Source organism: Myotis yumanensis, unplaced genomic scaffold (assembly GCF_028538775.1).
Source record: "Myotis yumanensis isolate MYYU_CA2020_CCGP unplaced genomic scaffold, mMyoYum1.0.hap1 SCAF_14, whole genome shotgun sequence".
In the NCBI taxonomy this organism is placed as follows: domain Eukaryota; kingdom Metazoa; phylum Chordata; class Mammalia; order Chiroptera; family Vespertilionidae; genus Myotis; species Myotis yumanensis.
This window is the reverse complement of record NW_027223765.1, coordinates 43,597,153-43,620,830: the sequence shown is the minus strand read 5'-3', so window position 1 is coordinate 43,620,830 and position 23,678 is coordinate 43,597,153. Positions and strand designations below refer to the sequence as shown.

At 42.3% G+C, this 23,678-nt stretch overlaps 1 protein-coding gene across 5 annotated transcripts in view; it reads left to right on the top strand.

Annotated features, from left to right (window-relative positions):
* Positions 1–23,678, top strand: part of ARHGEF3 (Rho guanine nucleotide exchange factor 3) — a 286,954-nt gene that overhangs the window by 255,116 nt on the left and 8,160 nt on the right. For all 5 annotated transcript variants that reach the window (XM_070390809.1, XM_070390811.1, XM_070390812.1 and 2 more), the window contains 5 exons: positions 8,632–8,802; positions 11,486–11,548; positions 13,104–13,200; positions 13,359–13,435; positions 18,533–18,790. In XM_070390809.1, the coding sequence (XP_070246910.1) occupies positions 8,632–8,802; positions 11,486–11,548; positions 13,104–13,200; positions 13,359–13,435; positions 18,533–18,790 (666 nt within the window). The remainder of the gene's footprint in view (positions 1–8,631; positions 8,803–11,485; positions 11,549–13,103; positions 13,201–13,358; positions 13,436–18,532; positions 18,791–23,678) is intronic.

Sequence of the window (23,678 nt, the reverse complement as noted above, 5' to 3'; positions counted from 1 at the left end):
AAAGTGTTACATTTGTTCCCTTTTTCCCCCTTTGACCACCCCCCGCCCCGGCCTTCACCACCCTATTGTCTGTGTCTATGGGTTACGCATATACACATATGAGTTCATTGGTTGGTCTATTCCCACCCCCCTCCCCTTCCTTCCCTCTGAGGCTTGACAGTCTGTTTGATGTTTCTATGTCTCTGGGTCTATTTTTGTTCATCAATTTATGTTGTTCATTAGATTCCACATATGAGTGAGAGCACGTGATACTTATTGTTTTCTGACTGGCTTATTTCACTTAGCATAATGCTCTCTAGGGCCATCAGTGCCGTTGCAGATGGTAAGAGTTCTTTCTTTTCTATAGCTGCATAGTATTCCATTGTATAAATGTTCCACAGCTTTTTCTTTTTTTTTTTTATTTTTTTTATTGATTAAGGGATTACATATGTGTCCTTATCCCCTCCTTACCTTCCCCCCCCCCCCCCCCCCCGCTCATGCCCTCACCCCCCCTAGTGTCTGTGTCCATTGGTTAGGCTTATATGCATGCATACAGTCCTTTGGTTGATCTTTCCCCCTTATCCCCACACTCCCCTACCTTCCCTCTGATGTTTGACGGTCTGATTGATGCTTTTCTGTCTCTGGATCTGTTTTTGTTCATCAGTTTATGTTGTTCATTATATTCCATAAATGAGTGAGATTATGTGATATTTATCTTTCTCTGACTGACGTAATTTGCTTAGCATAATGCTCTCCAGGTCCATCCATGATGTTGCAAATGGTAGGAGTTCCTTCTTTTTACAGCAGGCGGTATTTCATTGTGTAGATGTACCACAGTTTTCTAACCCACTCATCTGCTGATGGGCATTTAGGCTGTTTCCAAATCTTGGCTATTGTAAATTGTGCTGCTATGAACATATGGTTGCATATATCCTTTCTGACTGGTGTTTCTGGTTTCTTGGGATATATTCCTAGAAGTGGGATCACTGGGTCAAATGGGAGTTCCATTTTTAATTTTTTGAGGAAACTCCATACTGTTCTCCACAGTGGCTGCACCAGTCTGCATTCCCACCAGCAGTGTACTAGGGTTCCTTTTCTCCACATTCTCGCCAGCACTTGTCATTTGTTGATTTGTTGATGGTAGCCATTCTGACAGGTGTGAGGGTGGTACCTCATTGTCATTTTGATTTGCATCTCTCGGATGATTAGTGACTTTGAGCATTTTCTCATATGCCTTTTGGCCTTCTGTATGTCCACCTTAGAAAACTGTCTATTTAGGTCCTTTGTCAATTTCTAATTGAATTATTTATCTTCCTTTTGTTAAGTTGTATGAGTTTCCTATAAATTTTGGAGGTTAACCCCTTGTCAGATATATCACTGGCAAATATATTCTCCCATGCAGTGGGCTCTCTTGTTATTTTGTTGATGGTTTCTTTTGCTGTGCAGGAGCTTTTTCTTTTGATCTAGTCCCGTTTGTTTATTTTCTCCTTAGTTTCCATTGCCCTAGGAGATGTATCCATAAACATATTGCTACAAGAGATGCCTGAGATTTTGCTGCCAATGGTTTCTTCTCTTTTTACTATGTTTTTAATGTGCATCAGTCTGAACCAGATTCTTTTTATGTGGTTTTATGTATGCAGCATCACTGAACTCAGTGTTCACGGTCCTGCTGGTTTTGTTTTTTCTTAGTTAATACCTCTTCATTCTGGAAAATAAATGTAGAGAAGTATGAAGTTGGATATGAAAATCATCCATAGTTTCTACCATCCAGGGTGACACCTATTAACATTTTGTGTTTAAATAGGGATCTCCCTTCTCTTACTTAATTCTGCATGTGAGACCTTCCCATTATCAAGTTTTTCTCAAAAAGAATGTTTTTAGCAACTGTATAATGTTCCATTTTATAGTTACACTGTAATTTATTTCATCCCTGTTGTTGGTCACGTTAGGCTATTTCAACAACGCTGCGCTGCTGCCGAGGAGTTTTCTCCTCCTGTAAATTATCCTAATGATGGCCCTCAGGGTGCTATTTGGTCCCAGTAGTTCAGAGATGCCTGCTGTTTGCTAATGAATGAAAACGTATGAATAAACACTGATGGTGGCAGTGCAGATGGTGGTGTAGTAACAATGATAGGTAACATCCATTTCCTACTGACCATGAGCCAGCACTTGCCTAAGCCCTTGACATACTTTTTCTTATCTAATCCTCACTACAACTTTGTGAGATACTCTGACCACAACCCTTCCACATAAAAGGAAACCGAGACCCAAAGGGGTTAGCTTTCCCAAGGTCCCTCGGCTTCCGAGTGGACTTGAAGCCATGACTGTTTGACCTCAAAGCCTGTGTTCTTTACCTAAATCCGCGTTGTGTAGCCACAAGACTGGGCTCAGATCCTATTCCAGCACCTGCCTTGTGCCAGTCCCTTCAATCCTCTGGTACTTGGATTTCTCATCTATTAAAAGGGAGCAAAACACAAGAGCCTGCCCGGTGCCTCTCCCAGGATCAGCATGAGGGTCAGATGTGCTGGAGGCCACACAGCGGGAAGGTGTCATTTGTCGGTTTAAGTTAAACGTTCTCACCAAGCCTTACATGAGACACTCCTCCACTGGGCTGCTGGAGAACGTTTTCTGGTCCCAGCCATAGCCGCTGAACATTTTGGCTTAACCCATTGTCATAGCAACATAGAAATGTGTTTTCCTCATATAGCCCCTAGCTTCCAGCCCATTTGATAATAAACTGTCTGTTGCAAAATAGCAATGGAGGCATAAAGAAGTTCCTGGCTGGAGCTCTTTTTTTGGAGCGTGTTATCTTTGGCTGGAGAGACCTTCTGTTTTTTGGAAAAGGTGAGGGAGCACCCTGCGGAACAGGCAGCATTAACAAACCAAATCTGTTCCATCGCGCCTCACCTGCGGGCCTTACATTTCCTCTGACACATGCCCCCACCAGACAGACAGCCCCCTGTGCACCTGCAGCATCTTTTCCACATACCAGCTCAGCACAAACACCAGCACCCATTTCCTCAGTCTGCATTATCTCTGCCTGTTATGGCTGTTGTTATTGTAGCTGCTAGGAGTTACGAGCTTCGGGTTTTTGACTCATGTGCTAGGCAGCATTCCCTCATGGAAACTCTTGCTTGTCCTGGAACGTTTTTCATTCCAGGCCCAGAACCTCACCTCTATGCCAGGCGGGGGATCTATGCATGTGTTTCTGTTTTGTATGCAGTTCCTCCCAAGGCTGGGTCCCTCTTTCCGAAGCGAGCCCCTGCTGGCCACCATAGACCACTGTTTCTCACCCCAGGGACAGCCAGCAATGTGTAGCGATGTGTAGGTTGTCATAACAGGGGCGGGGCACTACTGGCATCTAGCGATGAGCGGTAAGGGTACTGCAGAACATCCTGTAATACACAGGACAGCCCCTCACCAGAAAGAATTTTCTGGTCCAAAATGTTAGTGGACATTTCAGAAGTAGCCTGAAACTCCTCTGTTTGGGTGCATGCACCCCACCACACTTGAGTCTTACCCTAGAGCAGCGGTTCGCAACCTGTGGGTCAAGACCCCTTTGGCGGTCGAACGACCCTTTCACAGGGGTCGCCTAAGACCATCCTGCATATCAGATATTTACATTACGGTTCATAACAGTAGCAACATTACAGTTATGAAGTAGCAACAAAAATAATTTTATGGTTGGGGGTCACAACATGAGGAACTGTATTTAAATGGCCAGAGGGTTGAGAACCACTCTCCTAGAGGAAGCAGAGCAGGATATTGGTTAAAAATTGGGGGGAGGAGAGGTTGGACTGAAATAGACCAGACCTAGGTGTCATTCTGAGTTCACCATTGACTGGGGTTTAAATTCTGGGGCACTGTTCATCAGCTGTGTGACCGTGAGCCAAGTGTCACCCTCTCTGAACCTCACGTTTCCCCATGTGCAAAACAGGGGTAGGACTCCTTACCTCGGGGTATAGCAGGGCTCTACAGCTCCCCTCAGTGCCCAGCACATACCGCATGCCATTCATTCATTAGGCACCCTCTCTGAGCCTCGGTTTCCTTATCATAAAATGGGAATAAATGCCCACCTTGCAGGGCGGTTGTGAGGATCGGAGAGAACTCACCAGAAGTGCTAAGCGTGGGAAGCACATAACGGCTCCTGTGTGACATACATGGTGAACATCATGCCGTCCCTTCCCCTTCGTACCCGAGCCCAGCAGTCACCAAGGAAACACAAAACGAGGAATTCTTAGCAGCAGAGCTCACCTGGGATGGCTCACATCTCTTTTTTTCTTCAAACCGCAACAGAAGAAAATCTCCAACTCTCTAGGAAGGTTTTCAATAAATACATAAAAATATGCCCAATCTGACATTCAAAACATGAACCGGAAATTAAGGAGGTATAGTTGTTGTTCCTGTTAGGTTGATCATAATGTCCTGTTGATGAGAGTCTGGAAAAAGTATACTGTCATGTCGTGTGCCTTTCTGGGACAGACTGTTTGGAGGTCAACTTGGCAGTACAGAGCAAATGTTAAAATGTTGATTTTCTTAAACAAGGACTTCTACTTAAGCAATCTGCCTTACAGGAATACCAGCACAGATATGGAAGGGATGTTCACTGAGGCACTTTCTGTAATAGCCAGACACGGGAAAGGACCTAAATGTCCATCAGTTGGAGTTTGTTTGAGTCCATGTGGTCCACCCAGATATGGGATACTAACTCGGCAGCCATTAAAAAAGAGTGAGCGCCGGCCAGGTGGCTCAGTTGATTGGAGCATTGTCCTGTACAACAGAAAGGCTGCAGGATCAGTCCTGGTTGGGGCACAGACCTAGCCTGCAGGTTCCATTCCTGGTTGGGGTGCGTCCAGGAGGCAACCAATTGATGTTTCTCTCACATTTTCTCTCTCTCTCACATTTTCTCTCTCTCTCTCTCCTTTCCTACCTTCCTCTCTCTCTCAAATCTCAGGTGAGGATTAAAGAAAAAACAAAGAATGAGTGACTTTGGGTGATGGAATGTTTTGGAACTAGATAAAGACGGTTGCACAACATTATGAATATACTAAAGGCCACTGAATGGTTCACTTAAAATATTGTTCATTTTATGTTGTGTGAAGTTTCACCTAAATAAATTATTATTATTATAATTTTTGGTAATCCTCACCCAAGGATATTTTTCCACTGATTTTTAGAGAGTGGAAGGGAGGAAGTGGGGGCAGGGGAGAAACATCAGTGTGAGACACACATTAATTGGTTGCCTTTTGCACAAGCCCCGGCAAGGGCTGGGGATTGAACCTGCAACCCAGGTATGACCAGTAATCGAACCTGAGACCCTTCAGTGCAAGGGCCAACACTAACCACTGAACCACTGGCTAGGACGATAAATTATTTTTTAAAAAGTCAGTCTTTTATACTAACACAGAAAGACATTGTTAAATGAAAAGATAAAACTTTGTTTTCTGTGAATGTTAGCAAATGTGAAGAAAAGGTTTGACAAGATCTAGAACAAACTTAATAGCATTCACTTCTACTAAATGGACTTGGAAAAATGAGAGGATTTGTACTTAATTTTTTTTTTACACTTTTTAAAAAATTCTTTATTGTTGAAAGTTTTACATATGTCTCCTTTTCCCCCCATTGACTTCTCCCCACCCACTCTCACCCCCCAGCGCATGCCCTCACCGCCCCCCCCCCACGTACTTAATTTTATATACTTTTGTAACGTATGAAAATTTAAAGTTAGCATAAATTACTTTCAAACTGTGGGTGGGGAGGGGGATTTTGAAGTTGGTCAGGCACTAACAGGTGGGCCGTTGATTCTCTCAAGAGAAAGTGGAAAATGTCTTTCATTTGAATCTGCTTTTTTGTGTGTTCCTCTCTCTGCCCTTTCCCCCAGGCTGGGATCAGAACCACTAACTGAGATGAGTGGGTTATTTGATGACTCACTTTGCTTGTTTTGACCTTTCCGTGCCTGTGGCTAATTGATTCTGCGTGCTGGGGATCTGCAGCATTAGTCTGCTCCCTCTTTCAGAAGGGCCTGTTTGCAGGAGATCACAAGGATTCATGAGATACCATTAGTGAACTGTGTATTTGGAGCAAGTGCTTTCTTGACCAGCCCGGGGCTGGCCCAGCGATCCTGAGCTCCAGCTCGTTAATGAGCCCAGCAGCTCAGGGATGCCATGTCAGCCTAAGGAGCTGTGTTGCTACTTGCAGACAGAACTGGCTTCCTGCTGGTAACACCCTGAGGCCCCTTGGAAATTTCTTTTTACATTTTTCACTTATTCATTTTTCTTGAATTACAAAAATTTGTAAACTAGGTTAAAAATTACCTATAATGTAGTCAGGTAAAAAAAAAATAGAGTTTTGTGGCATCCCGTTTATATCTTTGCTCATGTGCATTTTTTTCATGATCATAAACTGTTCATATAATGATTTTTTTTAATCTTTTATTGATTTCAGAGATGAAGGGAGAGAGATAGAAATATCAATGATGAGAGAGAATCATTGATCGGCTGCCTCCTACACACCCCACACTGGGGATCAAGCCCACAACCCAGGCATGTGCCCTGACCATGAATTGAACTGTGACCTCTTGGTTCCTAGGTCAACACTCAACCATGCCAAGCGGGCTCATATACTGATTTAATCTTTTTGCATAGAAGGGAATTTTCAGCTGTTAAAGTTGTCTGTTAAATTAGCTCAGAATTGTCTTAATGACTACATAATATTCCATTAAGCAGATGAGTTATACCTTATTTAGCAATGTTCTCATGTGAACAGTTGTCTTAAAATTTTCTTTTGTAAATTTTGTTGAATCTCAAAATATTTGGAAGCTACCTCATAATGTCTTAGTGAGGATGACACATATGTCACATATAAAATCAATTCTTGCCCTCCATAAATTTATAATTCAGAGCAGGTGACCACTAAGTGTAATAAAATGTGATTGTTACTGTATCAGCAATATGTCCAAATTGCTTTAGGAGAGCATGGGAGGACATTGGTAAAACCTTCCTAGCGGAGGTGTTTGAGTTATATCCTGAAGACAGTCAGGAATGGACTAGGTAAGAAATGACAGAAAAGCTTTCTAGGAAGAGAAGACTTCTTGAAAGAAGCACAGAAGATGGCAAGGCATGATGCATTTAGGGAATGGCAGATAATCTAATAGTGCTAGAGATACCATAGTAGGGCTAGAGAATGGGTGAGTTGCAGGAAGTGATACTATATACATGCATGCTCTGGTCCGATTATAAGAGGCATTCTGTACCACACTGAAGAGTTGGAAATTTACACTGAAGGCCATAGATATGTGGCCACAGCCATGGCAGGGAGCACTTGCTAAGTAAGAATGTGGGTTGTTTTGTTTTTTAATATTTCTTTTATTGATTTCTGAGAGGAAGGTGAGAGGGGGAGAGAGAAAGAGAGAGAAACATCAATGATGAGAGAATTATTGATCGGCTACTTCTTCACACCCCCTACTGGGGATCAAACCTGCAATCCAGGCATGTGCCCTGACCAGGAATCAAACCGTGACCACCTCCTGGTTCATAGATCAATACTCAACCACTGAGCCACACTGGCCAGGCAACAATGTGGTTTTTGAACACAGCAACACCTCATTACTTTAGCAAACTTTCTAATAAGTGTGTTGAAATCTTCTAGGCTGAAGGCTGAATATGATGCACATAGCTTTCTTCGTGATCATTTGTATTTGTCAAGAGAAAACACTGTGGTAGCATGTTTCAGTCCTAAGGGTGCACTTTGGGTGCTTAGACCACCCCAAAATCTACTGGGACCTCTTTGGAAAATAACTCGGGGACAGGCATCATTTGCTTGATGTTTAGTATGTGTATTAGTTGGTACTTTTAAGTTGACAGAACCTTAACTGAGATGAATACAAACAGAAAGGAGAATGTATTAGCCCCTTAGTCTAAGAGTGGCTCTTCCTGGCTTCAAGCACAGTGGGATCCGGGGACTCTAACCATGTGGGTAAAACGTGTTCCCTCCCCCCCTCCCTCCATTGGTGTCTCTCTCCATCCTTTATTCTTTCCTATATCAACCGACTCTTCTCTGTGACCAGGGAGAGTAGCTGCAAAAAACTTCTGCTTATGTTAACTCTTGGAGCTCACCATCCCAAAAGAATAAAGAGTCCTTCACTCTTCCTCCCATGATTCATGAAATTTCAGGAAATCACATGCCCCTTCCAGAACCAGCGTGGAATACTCTGATTGGCCAGGTCTGGGGGAGCCCAACCAAAGTGAGTGAGTAGAATAGCAAGGAGAGTGGGCTTCTGTTCCTAGAAGGAGGAGGAGAGTAGGAGTAGAATTCTTTAAGGACATCGACTACTGTTCATTGTTGTTCTTTGGAAGAGTGGAAATGTTTAATGGAAAAAAGTAGACCCATCGCTTGTCTGAGAGCTGCCTTTGTGCATGTTCTTGTGTTTATCCAGATCGTGGGTACTCCCAGCACATGGCGGGAAAGTGGCCCCTTGCCCAATTTTCCTTAGCACGTAGGCTCAAGACAATGCCCTCCTTCCCAAAAGGCCTCTGGCATTGTCCTCTCTTTCTTGCAGATGTCTGATTTATGTTCTGTCAGGGGCAGGAAGCTGCTCGAGTGATCCACCCAGCCCTGCGGCCCTCGTGACGGTTTGTTTTTCTTATTGTTCAGCGTTCCATTAGCTTCCGCAGCGAGAGCCGTCCTGACATCCTCACCCCCCGGCCCTGGTCCAGAAATGCCGCCCCCTCGAGCACCAAACGGCGAGACAGCAAGCTGTGGAGTGAGACCTTCGACGTGTGCGTCAATCAGATGCTTACATCCAAAGAAATCAAACGTCAGGAGGTAGGCGTGGGGTCCACGGAGTTGACCGTGTGCCTGGCGGCAGGTGCACTGCACTTTTCCAAATCCATTCTCCTTGGCATGTGTAGAAGGAAGACAAATGGGGGTGTCAGACCTTTTAAGGAACCGAGAAACCAGCGTTCAGTTGGGTGGGTGTGGCTCCCACTTGAAAAAGAAACTGATCTGAACATCTGGATTTACAAAGAAGGTGAATTGGGACGTGTCTATTTTCGATCCTGGAATTCACAAAAATAATCATAATCATTTAGTGATATTTTAATAGCAACTTCTATAATATTTTTAAATATTCAGTTAATGAAACTTTGATTCAGTGTTGTGGAAAACTCTTCTGGGGAATGCAGTTAATTTCATTTCCGATAAGTTTTCTGTACCAATAGCCCTAAATGGCTATGATCATATTACCCTTTATGGAGAGTTCATCCCGTGCCAGGCTGTGCTAAATACTTCAGATGTGCATCATCTTGTGAAATCCTTAGAATTTATATTTTTTGAGGCAAATTTGACCTTGGAAAAGGGAGTACTTGAAAATTTTCTAGGTTTTTGACTCAGCAATTCTTTTCTAGGAATCTATCTGCCAGGCACACTTATACGCAGATGAAAAGATGTACGTGTAAGCTCATTCATCACAGTAACGTTTATAATAGTGCCAGAAACAGCCTGAACATCTATTACCAGGGAGTGGTTGAATAATGAATGTCCATACATGGAATTCTGTGTAGCTGTAGAAACACACAGAAAGTGCTGATATGTATGAAAGGCTAAGTGGATAAAGCAAAGCACAAAATAGGGTGAAGAGTATGCTACTATTTATGTGGAATAAGAAGGAAGGAAAAAATGAACGTATGTGTTTTTAAGTATATATTTGCTTTTAAAACCATAAAACCTAACCCACACCTGCAACCTATGTTCATGTTGACCAATATCACCCCAGTCAATTTAATAAATAAATAATTTTTTAAATTTAAAAACATATAACATTTCTGGAAGGAACACAAGGAACTGGTAACATTGTTGCCTCCTCGGAGAGGAACTGGGTGGTTGGAAGGAGGTGGGAGGGAAAGTTTTCAGCAAGTATAAATTTGTGCACTCTAAATTTTGAACCTAAGCAATGCATTGTCTATTTTAAAATGAGTAAATAAAGCATTTATTTGCACTCAAAAAGCCCTGTGAGGAAATATGGCAAGATCTGAATGATGGTTAACGAGATGATACTATGGGCATTCAAAAAAATTTTCTCTTTATACTTTTCTGTGTTTTCCGAGGGTGACTAGTGTACATGTATTACTTGTACAGCCTGATAGTGGGAAGGAAGGAGGGAGGGACTGATTCTGCACGTGAGGAAATCAGCAAGCACAGTGAGCACCACATTGCAGAGCCAACCTCTGAACCCAGATCCTGTCTTCTTCCAAAGCCCTTGGTCTGCACGGTGACACTGTGCTGCCCCCCACAGATAACTGACTGTGGCCTATCCCATTGTGGAGTTCTGTGATTTTCCTCTTCTGGGGTCACATTTGGTCAGACTGTCAGGCTATGTACGTGAGCTCTAGTAAAACAGGTGTACAAGGTGAGGAAGGCCCAAGGAAAGGCTAGCTAAGGATGTTTTGCCAATGCACTTCCTGGTTCTGTAGTTATGTAAGATGCCATCATTCGGGGAAGCTGAAAAGGCTGTGTACCAGACTTCTCTGTACTATTTGCTTCACTTCACACGTGAGTCTATATTTCAAAATAAAAGATTAAACAAAAAAGAGTAGCAGGAGGGCATGGCGTCAAGGCCTTGCTGGACCATGTACTGGGCCCCAGCGAGTGTCCAGCTCCACCAACCCCAGGAATGGAGGGGTTCTCCACCCTGCTCACTTCTGCCCTGTCGCCTCAGAGAAATGTAGGAGTCCCCGAACTAGCACCACCAACATGGAGTCTTTTCATAATGTAATGTTTGCCACCATTTAGACTCCCAGAGGAGAGTGGAAGAGCGTTCTGCACACCATAGCCTTTAAATTATGATGGCTTAATAGAGCCAAATTGGACATGGTCCCTTTATGCACTCTTGCACATAGCCGGCTCCTGTAATTTTATTTATTGTACCGTGTAGGCCTGCAAAGTAATTGAGAATGAATTAACTTCACCGGACATTTAGAGCGATAAAATATTAGACTCTTCCTGTAATTCCAGCCTCAGGACAAGAGTTGATAGGAAACACTTTCCTTTGAGATGCACCTTGTGTTGAGTAGAAGGAAGACAAATTGTGATGGCCCAATGAATAATACTGCCACATCCATCACTGAGAGCAGACCCTGAATCCTTCACTATGATTGCCACTCAAACAAACTTGTATCCGTGGCTCAATGTGTAATTATTTTACCTAAAATAGTTCCCTCTTGTTTGGCTGCATCAGAGATCTATAACATGAAAGATGACTTGTTGGATTGGAAACATATGTTGGAACCCCCTTTATCCCACAAACAGATAAGCACATTGTACAGAAGTTTTGTAAAATCTTTCCTTTGTAGTTTTTAGCCACTCGATACATTTGCTGCAGGTCAATTTAACTTTTTAAGAATTCTTTAAAAATACTTAAGAAGTAAGTAGATTTGGAGCTTTGAGGGCTGTTTGAATTTGGTCTCATAAATGAGATGCTTCAGTGGAGGTATTTTATCTTTCCTCACAGGCGATCTTTGAGCTTTCCCAAGGAGAAGAAGACTTAATAGAGGACTTGAAATTGGCAAAAAAGGTAAATTTAAATCCAGTGGTCATGTGAGTCACCTCATGTTTTTCCCCTCTAACTTCACAATTCTAAGGTTGTCTTTATGAGCACTCTTTTTATGACTAAGGTCATCCAAAATTGAGAAGAACCTGCACAAACCAAGCAGTGGGGGAAATGGCTCAAAACAAGAAGGCTCTCTGGACCTGGCCCCTTTAGGGGTTCTCCTCTGCAGGCTTCTAGTGCACCTCAAAGAATACTTCAGTTTAATCGGAAAGTGTTGGTGGAGGCCTGGCTTTACGTATGTTTTGTTGTCCTAGAAGTTTCACGTGCAGGGCCTCCTTATCCACGGGAGAGGAAGTGTAGATGGTCTGAAACTGGAATTGTGTGTTAGAAATAGTCATTTGAATCTCATAAGTGGATAATATGGTTAAGTGAGTCACTTATGTACTATCATGTAAGTTAGGGTCTTTTATATGGAAACTAGAGGCCCAGTGCACAACATTTGTGCACTGGGGAGGAGGAGTCCCTCAGCCTGGCCTGCGCCCTCTTGCAGTCTGGGAGCCCTCAGGGGGATGTCAGACATCCTTAGCGCTGCCTCGGGCTTCTGGCTGAGCGGCACTCCCCCTGTGGGAGCGCACTGACCACCAGGAGGCAGCTCCTGCGTTGAGCGTCTGCCCCCTGGTGGTCAGTGTGCATCATAGCAACTGGTCATTCTGCCGTTTGGTCAATTTGCATATTAGCCTTTTATTATATAGGATTTGTTTTTTAATCACATTGTGTGTGGGAAGGTGGATGAAACCCATGCTTTGTAGTCTATGTAATCCTTTATTTTTTTTCTTTTCATTCTCACCTGAGGATATTTTTCCCATTGATTTTTTTAGAGAAAAAGGAAGGGAGGGAGAAAGAGGGAGAGAGAAAGAAATATTGATGTGAGAGAGACACATCAATTAGTTGCCTTCTGCACCTGCCCTGACTAGGGCTGGGGATCAGACCTGCAACCCAGGTATTGTGCCCTTGACTGGGAACCAGACCCGGGACCCTTCAGTGCATGGGCCAATGCTCTAACCACTTAGCTATACCAGTCAGGGCTTGAACTATTTCTTAAACATATATTTAACTTTCCGTGTGTTTTTCTTATCTTCCCAATTAGCTTTATAAATCTTGAAGGCAGAGACTGTGCCATCTGAGTCTTTGTATTCTATTACAGTACCCTGGAAATAATTGGGTGTTCTTGTGGGTTAATTATCACTAATAAGAGGTGGTAATAATGTAAAATTTTAAAACATACAAATCAAATCTTCTCTATACTTAGGATTTGTGCCCTTTCCTAGATGTATGATACACTAGAATTAAAAAAAAAATCTACTTTGGTTTACCAACAACCACAAAAGGCTCAAGGCAATGCTGGATTCCCATCTGCTCCAGCCACACCCATCTGCTGTTTCTGCAGCATTATGGGAGAAGTTGTTGGGGAGAGCCAAATATTTTGTTATTCTCAGGGCCTCTCAGAAACCATTTACGTTAACAACTTACTTCCTCCGAGTTTAAATGTTTGCTTCCATCTCTTGTGGTTCTTGCACAGGCCTATCATGACCCCATGCTGAAACTCTCCATAATGACAGAACAGGAGTTGAATCAAATTTTTGGAACACTGGACTCTCTGATTCCTCTACATGAAGGTATAATTTTGTTCCAAGGATGAGTTGTGACTTGTAGCCTTAATTGAGCTGTCTTATACAAGTCATGATTATGTAATAATGTGAGTAACCCAGAACCTACCTCCAGCCTCCTTCATATTTGAATGCCTAACAAAGTAAGCGTTCTGTTTGTTTACCAGAGCTCCTTAGTCAGCTTCGAGATGTCCGGAAGCCTGATGGCTCAACTGAACACGTCGGTGCCATCCTCGTGGGCTGGGTAAGAAAAGTTCTCTGGTCTTGATTGAAGATAAATTTCAATAATTTAAATGGAGTTTCATATTAGCTAGACTTCTCTTTTTATTAACAAACACCGATTTCACACCAGAAACAAATAAAACAGCAAATTCCTAGTAAAATTTATCATTATAGTTAGGCTGTAGCTCTTCAAAGCAGGCAAATAATTTTTTTTCTTATTACACATTTACTGCATTTAAAGAGAACATGCCCCTTTATTTCAATAAAATAAAGTAACATTAGTTAATGTTCTATTCAGGCCAATTATAATATAATTATTACCAATTCTATTCCAGTACAAAGTTAGGGACATATTCCTATCCATCATCATAAAAAAAACGTTTAAATATTTTTTAAAATATATGTTTATATTGATTTTTTAAGATAGAGAGGAAGGGAGAAAGAGAGAGAAACATTGATGTGAGAGAGAAACATCCATCAGTTGCCTCCTGAAAGCACCCAATCAGGGATTGAACCAGAAACCAGGGTAGGTGCCCTGACGGAGAATCAAACCTGTGACCTTTTGGTTCATGGGTTTAAGCTCAACCACTGATCCACACTGGCCAGGGCCATAAAAAACTTTTATTCAGAAACCTCTGATAGCCAAATGTAGTTTCATAAACAAGGTGATAACTAAATGATGTTGTTGTTTAGCATATATCTGATTCTAAGTAACTTCATAGAATGCTGACCTTCATCTCAATATCACCCCTTTTCTTTCCTAATTGAAGAGATCAGCTGCGACCTTAGATCAGGGCTTCTAAATGTATGGTCCTGGGCTGAACGTGTGTTTTATTGGGTCCATAAGGTGGTTGTTCATTTGACTGATTTATTTTAGACCAGGCATGTACTCTCTATTTTGCCACAGGCCCCATCACTCCTATGGCATGCTTCTGTTTCCCTCTGTGAATGCTTGAGTGTTCTACCCCAGCCCCAGGTGTTTTCCATTTGTTATGAACCGGGTAGTGAAAGCAGAGTACTCTGATGACTTCTTCCAGTCAGGATTAGGCCTCTCATCCTTCTGATCCACACAGTGATCTAGGACAGGGCTGGGAACCTTTTTTCTGCCAAGGGCCATTTGGATATTTATAACATCATTCCCAGGCCATACACAATTACCAGCTTGAAAATTAGCCTGCTCTATTTGGTCAAACATTTAATTAACTCACCCCTAATGCTCTCACAGGGCCAGACCAAATGATTTCGAGGGCCTTATAATGGCCCGCAGGCCAGACATTCCCCACCCCTGATCTAGAAAATAGGCAGATCGTGCCACAACAGCAGGGATTAGGGTCATCCGCTGTTTGGAGAATGTTGTGAAGGTTATGAGCTCTACTCTTACCATTTCCTTCTCTTTATCCAGTTCCATTTGCATTTGTGTTTTAGCCTTCCCAAAACCTTCTGGTTCCTAAGTTTTGACATTGATCTCTTATAGTAACTTATGCTTCCCAATTACTGCCTTGATCCAGAAACTTTGAGGATTTCATGACTTACCTAGCGTTAGTTCGGGAGTCAATTTTAGCAGAGAGGCTGAAATATCCCAAGGGCTTCTGAAAGGCAAGTAATGTTCTCATATGAATAATTTAGGAAATGTGCTTTAATATTTCAGGAGAGGTCATTCATCTTATATTTTTGACTTTCATTTTATTACAAGCTGTGGTAGACGTTTTAACTTCTTTAGCCCACAAAGAAATTTCTCTAAAGAGAGCCAGACAGCTGGAGACAGAGAAGGTGCAATGAGAAGAGAGGGTGTGCTCACTGTGCTTACACTTCTGAGTCTGTGGGCTGCTTTGATGGGGGCCGGGGGCCAGGGAAACCCCACTCCAGAATCAGCGTGATGACTGCTGTTTCTGATGAGATGGCAACATGGAGCTGCATGGTTTCCTTAAACACCAACATACAAATTGTCAGTTTGTATCAGAAGCAAAAGTACAGGGATTTGCCTTATTAATTTTTTTTTCCTGAAATAAATGTTTGTCACTTCTATTAGAACATTGGTCTGCTCGAGGGGTAGCTTTTGCAGTCCTGTGGGCCCATTGCTATCTGCATCCTTCAGACATCAGCTTGAGGAGCAGCCTAAAATTAAACAACTGGCCCGTTGTTACCAGACCTCATAGAAACGGTCCTTGTTTATCAGGCTGACGAGCTGTTAAATGTTTTCCCTCTTTTAACTGCAGATGTATCCGTGCGAGTGGGAACTGTAAACCAAAGGGTACATCTGTTTGAGTTCTGGTCTTTTTAACAGAACAAAATAAACATCTTAGTGGACTTTGAATGAGAAAAGTCAGAGCCCATTTGACCCATGAAAAATTGATTTATTCCCCCCATAAGAAAAAGAGGGGGAAAAAACCCTTTTAAACAAGTGAGTCTGCCAAGTGGGTTAGCCCTGACCAGTCCTTTTGACCTTTGAATGAATCAATTACTTTTACTTTGAAAGCCTTATAGGAGTGGTGGGGTTTTTGGGTGGTTTTTGTTTTTCAGGGAACCTCCCTGGGTACTAAGATCAGTCTCCCTGAGGGGTCAGCCTGCTCTCATCAGCCTCCCCATCATAAAGAAACAACTTCCCAAGTGACTCATCTTCACACTAATACTTCTTTCAGTAATAAAATAATTGATAAGCTCTCCAAGGCACAAGTTCTCACTTTTAAAACCCTTAATTTGGGTTTTAATTCAATTTTAATTCCAAGGAGAGAGGCAGGGCACATGAAAGCAAAAATATAGATTTGTTCTGTGTCACTTTTCACAATGCTAGGGAGATAGAAGGAATTTCTAAAAAAAAAAAAAAGTGAGCTTCCCTTATAAATTCTTTCTTGATAGTCTATTTAAAGAGATGGTGAGTGCAGAGCTTTGCAGGTGGGATGGGGAGAGAACACACTCAGACTGGTTTTGTCTCCAGCTGAGCATGTAGTCTTGCTTCTCTAAACCACAGTTTCTTCCATAAAAATATTCTAGGGATAAATAATAATAATAGCTGGCACTTACCGATTCTTAACCAGGAACCACGTTAGGGCTACACTTTTTATTCTGCTTATTTAACTAAAGGAGGGGAGGACATTAGTCTATGCATTTTGTAAGTGGAGAAACTGAGGCTCAGAAGGGTCACGTGACTAGTAACAGCCTGAGTTATGGCTTTGAAACGATTCTCCCTGATCCCAGTCTGTCCTTTTAACCACTGTGTTGTCTGTCACCTCTCACATTTCATATAAGTACACGTGTATGTAATTGGGAACCAAGATGTGTACATTCTTCATTTCCTATCTAGCTATAGATCACCTGTGGCCTTTTCTAGTCAGTGGACTGCACCAGATAGCCTTGCAGGTCATGCCCAGGAAATGAGCACCCTGTCAGGTGTGAACACAGGGCCAGAGCCCGATTTGGTTGCCATGGCAGCAGGGGCGGCAGGATCAGAGAGTAATGGCTCATTGGGCAGCGAGCAGCAGTGTCTTGGGGGCCTCCTCACTGGTTTACATCCGACGGTTACTGCTGATTTCTTTCTCTGTAATGACCACATTAGACATTTCCAAGTCTCTTTAAAAGGCGAGGAAGTGGAAATGAAATTGAGAGGGCCTGAGGCTCCTTTTAATTAACTCTGAAAATCTAAATGACAACCCACAAACCACATCTGCTGTGTGTGTGTGTTTACATGCGCGTGCGCGCACCAGTTATTACTTTCATATACAAGGTTACGGAAAGAATTTCTGCAACTCTTTTTTAACACAAATAGAGGTTTTTCATAACATGTAAAGAAGGTAGACATTTCCAAGGAATATTAAACTCAATAGTGAACTTTTTAAACATTGCTTCCTCGGTATCCTTTTTTTATTTCAGTCACTGAAGAAATAATTTCAATAAGAGGTGTAAAAGAAGCAGCAGAATATTTAAACTTTGACCCATGGTTCAGATGCTGCCACAACTTATTTTTAAGCTGTGTTCCCAAACAATCAAATGTTACCTAATCTGGTAATCCATTAAACATTCATTTATTTGTTAATTCAGAATGCAAACTGCTGTATAGTAGGCCCAGTGCAAAGTGCTAAGGTTAAAGAAACAGAAGACTCTCTTGCCCTGTCTTGCACTGAATCCCACTGCAGAGCAGGAGTCGTGGTGGATGTGGCTTCATAGTCCGAGGGAGAGAAGAACACAGCAAGGCCATTGACTGCATTTTATTGCCTCCAGGAACTTTCTGGAAGCTGACAGCCAGTGCATTAGGATGCATGGTATAGGGTGCCTCTTTGAGGGAGAAGTGGAAAAGGGAGGTGAGCAGCCCTCTCCCTGAGTCTCTGACTCCGTGTTTACACGATTGGACTGATGGGACACCTCAGAGAGATTAGTATTTTGCTGGAAGGAGAGAGTGGAGTTGAAGTGTTCCAAAGTCTTTAAGCTTAAGTTGTTTTTTGCATGGTAGTATGATGTTAACCATTGGGTAAAGCCAAGAATGACTTCTGGCCTGTCAGGACTAATTTAAAAGATTTTACTAAATGCTTCTTGCATCAAGTTTTTTACTAATTACATTTTTGCTTTAATTTCTTGGAGTTCCTTATCATCTGTCCACCTTTGAATCAGTCAACCTTAAACTAACGTCGAGGTGCTTTTTCCAAGCTGTGCCAAGGGCTGGCTGCAGAGTCTGGCTGCTTGCTTTCTTTTTATGCCACTAAGTATTCTAGATGTGTTTCTTATGAATAATTTTAAAAGAAATTTTTTAATAGGAGCTTCTCCCCTCACCAGGTACTTTTGGAAGTTTAGGAAAATTATGAACTACATGCATATGCAATCATTTTAGTTCTTTTGTTTCTAGCTTAGCTTAGCAGAAATGCAAACAAATTAGGGTAGGGGTCTTAACTATCAAGAAAGTAAACACGCAACTAAGACAATTTCTTTGTGCAAGCAAATCGGAGCCAAAAAACACTGTTCCATTGTCATCTTGAAAATTCCACTGGTCTGTGTCCTTCAGCCTTTGCAGATAAAGGAACGTGGGCCAGGCCCGGAGACCAGTTAGGTTTTGTTCAGTCCCAGCAAGTGATGTCAATTGTAGCTCCAGTGATTGTAACACTCCAAACCTCTTCTCATGTTCCTTTCTTAGCTGCCTTGTCTCAGCTCCTACGACAGCTACTGCAGCAATCAAGTAGCCGCCAAAGCTCTGCTGGACCACAAGAAACAAGACCACCGAGTCCAGGATTTCCTTCAGCGATGTTTAGAATCCCCCTTCAGCCGCAAGTTAGATCTATGGAATTTCCTCGATATTCCAAGGAGCCGCCTGGTAAAATACCCTCTGCTCCTTCGAGAAATCCTGAGGCACACGCCAAATGATAACCCAGACCAGCAGCACCTGGAAGAAGCTGTAAGTTTCTTTCTTTCTCTCCTGCCTTATTATTTTCCCCCATGGGACGGTAGAGGATTAGGTAAATGGATGAATGAAGGGTCTCTGGGCACATGGGCTTCAGGAAACTTGAGTTCTAGGCCTGGCTCTGTTATCAACCATATATATATTTTTTTATTTTGCAAGTCACTTCTCCTCTCTCAGTTTCCTAACCTATAAAATGTAGTGTTTACGTGCAATGCACTCTAAATTTCCTTTGACGCTACAGTTTTTTGATTCTGCAATCTGTTTGTTACCATTACTGTGAGGGTCAAAATCTCTGTGGAGATGTTAAGTTGAATATCTTTGCCTGGTTAGCAAATTGGAGTTGCCTTTCACCTGAGCCCCAAAGCCCATTTTCAAAATCAGCACCCACTTAAAATGTAGCTCCAATCAATTGGATGCAGGCCTCCAGTGAATGTTTATCGAGATGGGGGAAAATGGGGTCTACATCATGAGAATAATGTGAACTGTGAGCATTCTGCCCAGAGAGCTGGGTTCTGATTGGGGTACTCGGCGGGGCAGGCAGGGGACATGGCGGGCTGGAGGAGCAAAGGGCCTGTGCAGGGTATGGAGATGTGACAGGACAGGTCCTGCCTGGGCAGAGGCATGGAGCGGTCAGCCAGAGGTTGAGGATAGTCTGAGGAAACAGTGGGAGAGAAGGCAGAGGATGGGGGTTGATAGCTGACTATAGAGGATTTTAAATGTCAGTTGGAGACATTTTCTCTTTGTTGTGTTTTTGTTTTCTAAGTAACTGGGATTCAGGTTCAAATCCCAGCTCCATCGCAACAAACTGTGTAACCTTGGACAAGTTACCTCCTGGTCTGTAGGACGGGGGACAGACAAGGAGAGACTAGGGACAGTCTCTTGGTGCAGCTGCCCAGCTATGCAGTCATAGGAGCCTGCTCAGAGGTGGCAGTAGGTGTGGAGGCTAAGAGACCAATTCATAGGGCTCGTTCCCTGACTGGGTCTGTGACAGTAGCAGAAAGAGGATGTGCGTCGGTGGTTTGAAAATCAGAAGCCTTGAACCTGCTGAGCACCCTGCCCATCTCCTCCCAAAGAAGGGCTTCATAATAAGTAATAACAACAACAACACTAACAGTGATACCTGCAGACATTTCTTGAAAACCTAGTAAATCAGCTCTTAGTTCATCTTCAGAGTAATCTATGAGGTAACTTCTTGTTAGGACCATTTTCTAGATGAGGCTTGGAGGGGAAAACAGTTTGTCGGGTCCAGAGCCAGCAAGGGATGGGGCTGCTGCCTGAACCTGTCAGTGTAGATTGCAAATCCAGGGCTGTTTCCACTTCCTTGTGATCCTATACCGTGGAGCGGAAAGCCTGGCTACTCTGGGCCCTGTTGCCTTTGCAATTACAGAAAGCTGCCCACCAAGCTTTGCGGAGAGGCCTCACTGGGCCAGTGCCTCCATGTAAGGACAGAGAAGAAAGAGAAAAGACTCTCCTGATTCATGAGGTGTCTGGCAGGCCCGACTTACACAGACCAGGCCCCCAGTCCAGCACGATGGGGGATGCGGGCACCAGGGATGAGGCCCATCTCACTTCATCATGTCTGTTTTTATTACTGGGAAGAGTGCAATAGGGTTGCCTCCTTTCCATATTTCATCCCAGCCAGTGTGTGGTCTGCAGGAATAAAAGCAGGGAGCTCACGCTAGTCTAAATAATTACTTTTTTAAAGCTCAACAAGCTTGCTTACAGTTTTATTGTGAAGATTTCTTTTTAATATGCAGCATGAAAGAATAATACTCTGTGTATAAAAAACAACCCAGTGAGCTAAAGCTTGAACTAAAAGGGAAAAAAGAATATGATTGTTTGCACCACTTTCCCTAGTGCTTAAAATGTGATGCCCTTCTCCGAAGTTGACTCTGCACCTAGTAATTCAGGCAGATTTGTGCACGAAGCATGGGAAACCCGCACTGGAAAATGTCTGCAAAGCAAGTCTTCTGAATGCCCACTTACACAATGTAGGCACAGCACTTTTTAATCTTCTTTTCAAAATCCTTGTGGCATTACCCCAGATGAGCAGAAATATTTAGCCCTGTACTCTTGGGAGCATGGTGAATGTTTGATAAACATAAATGTAGCTTAACTTACATGTTCCCTGAATAAAGTTTCCACCTCTGAAAATAAAATAAAAAAACAGAGAACACTAAGTAAATTGCTTCTACACCCAGCGTTCAGTCCTATGACTTAGATCTAAAGAAAGTCTTGCTGCTAATGCAATGCATAAAGTATCACATCGTTATTAGAATTTCTTAACAGTGTTTCAGAGGCTTGATAGAAATTTCCCCCGAAAGAGAAATTCTTAAATAGGACTCTGTATATTCAGATATTCCGGGAGCTAGTTGTTTAATGTTTTAAATTCTCAGGATGGTTTCAGCCAGAAGATGATCCTGAAGACTATCTCTCCCCTCTGCCAGTTGCTGTTCCCCAACTCCTATAAAATAAAAAAAATCACTGCAATCAATGGGAAGAACAGTCCTGCTTTTGATGCAGCAGCAGTGAAGGCTGCTATTGTTGGTTCCTGTCAGGAGCCTGTGAGGAGATGCTATTACCACCCAAGGGACTAGCCAGACAGGGCTTTCAGATTCCACTTTGAGGATGATGAGTCCAGCATATGTGGGCTTAATCCCAGTTCAGTTACCAGGTATCTCTCGTCATCTCCCTTTACCGGCCCCTTCCCTTTGATTTGATGAGAGATGCAACAATAAATTTAATTGAAATGTACAACTGCCATGACTGTTTGCTTTTGGCAGTCTACTCTATTTAGCTTTGTTCCTCGATGAAATTCTACAAAATAAATTCCTCTCAGAACCAGTGCAGAGAGAGTAGACTCTGACTGTGTACAGGTGGCTATAAATACAAAATAAGATTTTTTATAAAGCAGATCCAGAGTTACTATTATAAATGTACATATAGAATAGGGAATAACACTGATGGTTTCCATTGTTTTGTCTCTCTATACTTTCAAAAACCAGAGAAAAAAAAACACCTTTGAAAGTAGTCATAGCTGCCTAAGGAACCACGTGGTGTTTGAGTTCTTCAGTTCCTGAGTTAAATTAGGAAGTGAACACGTCTTTATGCCTGTGGTGCATCTTCCTTCTGGTTTCCTGGACCCTTGCAGGAAACTCAGAAAATTGACTCAAGTGCTGGTTAATGTCAGCTGCCCAGTTTTACTTAGTAATAATTAACTTATAAGATGAGTCATAACAATTAATGCTAAGATCTTTAAAAGCAAGGAAATATATGGATTCTATAACATATTAAAAAAGTAATGAAATAAAAGGATAATGAATCAGTGGCTCAGGTACCTCCCATATAATATTTTTAAGCTTCTTGAGGATAGAGACCCTCCCATTTCTTTGAATGCACCCTATGTTAACAATGAACAGATGCTCAATGAACATTAGTTTAATTAAGTTAAAGGATGAGTCATAGCTTTAACATATTTTGTGCAATTTCTTTTTTTGTTTGTTTTTTAAAGTAGCAGTAAATAATCAGTCATCTTTGAAAACCAGGAGGGGAGCCCGGCCGGTGTGGCTCAGAGGTTGAGCGTCAACTTATGAACCAAGAGGTCATGGTTTAATTCCCGGCCAGGGCACATGCCCAGGTTGTGGGCTCGATCGGGGGCATGCAGGAGGTAGCTGATCAATGATTCTCTCTCATCGTTGATATTTCTATCTCTCTCTCTACCTCTCCCTTCCTTTCTGAAATCAATAAAAATATTTTTAAATAAATAAATTAAATTAAAAATAAATAAATGATCTTTGAAACTCTCAATAGCTACAAAAGTATACAGATTATGCATCTGTTCATAGGCTACCGTCACCAGGCTTTAGCTCGGAGCTGTACGCTTTTCTGTCACACTCACGTGGATGTTCCAGTTATAACTGGTAGAAGTTTTCATCCAGTTGCTTTGAGAAGAGATCATTTCACTCGCATGTGAAAAATAATCACTTAACCATCTTAGAGACAATTCACTACCACTTCAACACGTTAAAGACCTGGTCACTTTTTAGCTCTTTCAGTTACCACCACCGCAGGGCAGTTGGGACTTTTGGTCTTTTCACTATTAGAGGACAGAAGAAGTCATTATTTTGCCTTTGATTGGCGTCTTAGTTTTTATTCAGCTGATTTCTTGTTCCTTTGTTTTCTAGTATTTTCTAACTTCTAGATGTACCTATGTGATAGAACAACCCATCAGAATTCACGCCCACTGATCGTGTCTCAGTGCCGTGCTGTTTTTGTTTCGTTTTGCTTTGCTTCATTTTGTATTAACAGCATTGCATCTGCCATTGCTTTGAAATCCCTCTGCCCCCTCACTTGTTCACATGTGCTGAGGCTTGAGCCTAAGTGTATGTAGTAGCTGTGAGTCCTGCCTATTGAAAATAGTACCTTATATCTTGTCCTCTCAAATAAGATTATTCATCAACGTTAGTTTTATATACAATACAAATATCTGTATGTGTTAACAGATAAATGTATGTGGACATATGTATAAACACATGTATATGTAGTGTATGTGTATAGATGGATAGATAGATACAGCATATTAAAAGCATTCTATTTTTCCCCTTTCCCAAAGCAGCAACTTGGATAACAGAATCTCAGAATTAGATCCAGGTGGATCATGGCGACCTTCTAGGCCAGTGGTTCTCAACCTGTGGGTCACGACCATCGGAAAACACATATAGCATATCAGTTATTTACATGACGATTCATAACAGTAGCAAAGTTACAGTTATGAAGTAGCAACAAAAATTATTTTATGGTTGGGGGTCACCACAACATGAGGAACTGTATTAAAGGGTCGCAGCGTTAGGAAGGTTGAAAACCACTGTTCTAGGCTGAGCCC